This window comes from Terrapene carolina, unplaced genomic scaffold (genome assembly GCF_002925995.2).
Source record: "Terrapene carolina triunguis isolate 2854851 unplaced genomic scaffold, T_m_triunguis-2.0 Scaffold27602, whole genome shotgun sequence".
Classification (NCBI taxonomy): domain Eukaryota; kingdom Metazoa; phylum Chordata; order Testudines; family Emydidae; genus Terrapene; species Terrapene triunguis.
Genome location: NW_020691953.1, coordinates 1 through 2,727, shown reverse-complemented (window position 1 = coordinate 2,727; position 2,727 = coordinate 1). Strand labels below are relative to the sequence as shown.

At 69.1% G+C, this 2,727-nt stretch overlaps 1 protein-coding gene across 1 annotated transcript in view; it reads right to left on the bottom strand.

Annotated features, from left to right (window-relative positions):
• Nucleotides 1-2,574, bottom strand: part of LOC112124009 (plexin-B3-like) — a gene marked incomplete at its 3' end in the record, with an annotated part of 7,314 nt that extends 4,740 nt beyond the window's left edge. The window contains exons 1-4 of the mRNA XM_026662448.1: nucleotides 2,362-2,574; nucleotides 1,278-1,456; nucleotides 656-722; nucleotides 28-343 (exon numbers count right to left, since the gene is read on the bottom strand). Of these exons, the coding sequence (XP_026518233.1) occupies nucleotides 28-343; nucleotides 656-722; nucleotides 1,278-1,456; nucleotides 2,362-2,574 (775 nt within the window). The remainder of the gene's footprint in view (nucleotides 1-27; nucleotides 344-655; nucleotides 723-1,277; nucleotides 1,457-2,361) is intronic.
• Nucleotides 2,575-2,727: the final 153 nt, after the last annotated feature.

Genomic DNA, 2,727 nt, shown 5'->3' with positions numbered 1-2,727 from the left:
CCACACACCCCTGCCCCGCCCCCTCACCCAGGTCCAGCGCGTGGGCCGGGGGGCGCTGGGAGAAGGGCACCCCCCTGTAGACCTGGTCCAGGATCTTCTCCTTGACCTGGCTGATGGTGTCGGTGTCGAGGACGCGGGCGGGCACCCGCTGCTCCCCGGCGCCCCCCGGCGCCCCCCGCAGCAGCACGCTCAGCGCCAGGGGCCGGACGGGCACGTCCTCCCGCAGCAGGCGCCCGTCGCTCAGCGTCCGCTTGGCCTGGCCCGTCACCGCGTCCACCGGCCCCTTGTCCACCTGCCACTTGATGGCCCGGAACAGCCGGTACAGGGGCTCGCCCGCCACCTCCTGGGGAGACGCAGAGGGTGGGACCCAGGCGTACGGGGCCACAGCCCCCCCCCCCCCCCCCGACTCCCTAGACCCCTCTCTTCCCAGAGAACCCAGGAGTCCTGGCTTCCAGCCTCCCCTTCCCCCGCTCTAACCCCCCAGACCCCTCTCCCCTCCCAGAGAACCCAGGAGTCCTGGCTCCCAGCCCCCCCTTTCCCCCGCTCTAACCCCCCAGCCCCCTCTCCCCTCTCCGAGAACCCAGGAGTCCTGGGTTCCCAGCCCCCTTCTTCCCCCGCCCTGGCCGGGCCAGGACCCTGGCGTTCGGGCACTCACCCGGAGGTAGGAGTACATGCAGATGGACATCCAGTTAGTCAGCAGCTTCTCCACCATGGTCTCCGTCCTGTGGGGTGCAGGGATTCAGTGGGGTTCGCTGTGAGACGCCCCCAGACCCTGCTCACCCCACGGGCACTTCCCTGCCCCTCCCCTGGGTTTCTGCCCCCCCATCTCTCCATTCCCCTCCCCCAGTGCAGCCCCATCTACCTCCCACCCAATCCTCCCCCTGGACACCGGCGGACGGGTTCCAATGGCAATGACTCAACCCCCCCCACCCCCCCTATTTCCCTCCCGTGCCAGGGTGTCAGGAGAAGGGGCCGGGCTGGACCCGGCGCCCCCCAGGGGTTCTTTGGGTGCCCCCCGTCTCGTCAGCAGCTCCCTGGGCTGGTGCGGGTCACACCATGGCTGGTTCTCCCATCAGCAGGGAATAGCCGTGTTCCCAGGCCGGGCGATCGGGGAGCTCTGCCCGTGGGGCCGGGCGATCGGGGGGCTCTGCCCGCGGGGCCCGGCGATCGGGGGGCTCTGGTATTTTCCCCGCTAGCCAGGGGCACTCCCCCTGCCCCCCTTTGCTGAGCAGGCCCTGGGGATGCCCCCCGGCAGGGGCGAGGGGTGTGGGGCTGACCTGCGCAGCATGAGCTTGGGGTTGCGGGCCATGTGGCGCTGCGCCAGCTCGCCCAGCAGGCTCTGCATGACGTCGGTCAGGTACTCCAGCCGCCCGTGCAGCGCCAGCGCCAGCAGCGAGGCCGCCTGGCACCGGTCCTGCCGAGAGAACGACGCCTGCCCCTCCAGCGTGTGGATCAGCTGTGGGGCCGAGAGGGGGGCTCAGTACGGGGGGGGCGTGGTGCCCCCCCAAGCGCCCCGTCGCTCCCTCCCCGGGCAGCGTTGTGCCGTCCCCCCACCCGCCGGGTCCCCCATAGCCCTGCCCCCTGTACCCCATAGCCCCTGTACCCCCATAGCCCTGCCCCGGTAGGCCAATAACCCTCTACCCCTGTACCCCATAGCCCCTGTACCCCCCTAGCCCTGCCCGTCCCCCATAATCTCTGTACCCCATAGCCCCCGCCCCCATACCCCCCGTCTGCCCCCGTCCCCCATAATCCCTGTACCCCCATAGCCCCCTGCCCATCCCCCATAATCCCTGTACCCCCATAGCCCTGCCCCTGTACACCAATAACCCCCTGCCCCATACCCCCTGTACCCCCATAGCCCCCTGCCCCTGTACCCCCATAATACCTGTACCCCCATACTCCCGGTACCCCATAGCCTCCTGCCCCATCGCCCCTGTACCCCCATAGCCCTGCACCCTGTATGCCAATATCCCTCTATCCTGGTACTCCCTGTACCCCATAGCCCCCTGCTCCCATAACCTGTCCCCCCATAGCCCTGCCCCTTGCACCCCCATACTCCCTGTACCCCCCTAGCCCCCTGTATCCCCATAGCCCCTGTACCCCATAGCCCCCTGCCCCCATACCCTGGACCTCCATAGCCCTGCTCCATGTACCCCATAGACTCTGTACACCCTACTCCCGTATCCAGGACCCCCATAGCCCCCTGCCCCATGTACCCCATACACCAACGCCCCTGTAACCCAATAATCTCCACCCCACGTACCCCCATAACCCCCTGGCCCCACTCTCACCACTATGGGGAGGCCTTGCTCCAGCCCCCCAAACTCTCTGCCCTCCCAGCCTACCTGCCCCCGCTCTCACCGTCAGCAGGAAGGCCTTGCTGTTGAGCAGGCTGGAGAGCTGGGCCAGGCCCTGCTCCACGGTGGCCCTGCGCCCCTCGGGCAGCTCGAACCCCCGCCGTGCCGGCGCCCCCCCCTGGCCGGGGAAGAAAACGCGCTGGGCGTAGGTGCCGTAGTCCAGGAAGGGGATCCCTGAGCCCTCCAGCTCCCCGCTCAGGTCCGTCATCTCCGTCATCAGGTCTGCAGGGTGGCGAGGAGAGGGGTCACCTCATGGCCCCCACTGACCGCTACCCCAGATAGTCTTCCACCCGGGCCCCCCGGCCATGTCCCCTGGGGACTATTTCCCCTCCCAGATAGCCATCCACCCGGGCCCCCCCGCCATGTCCTC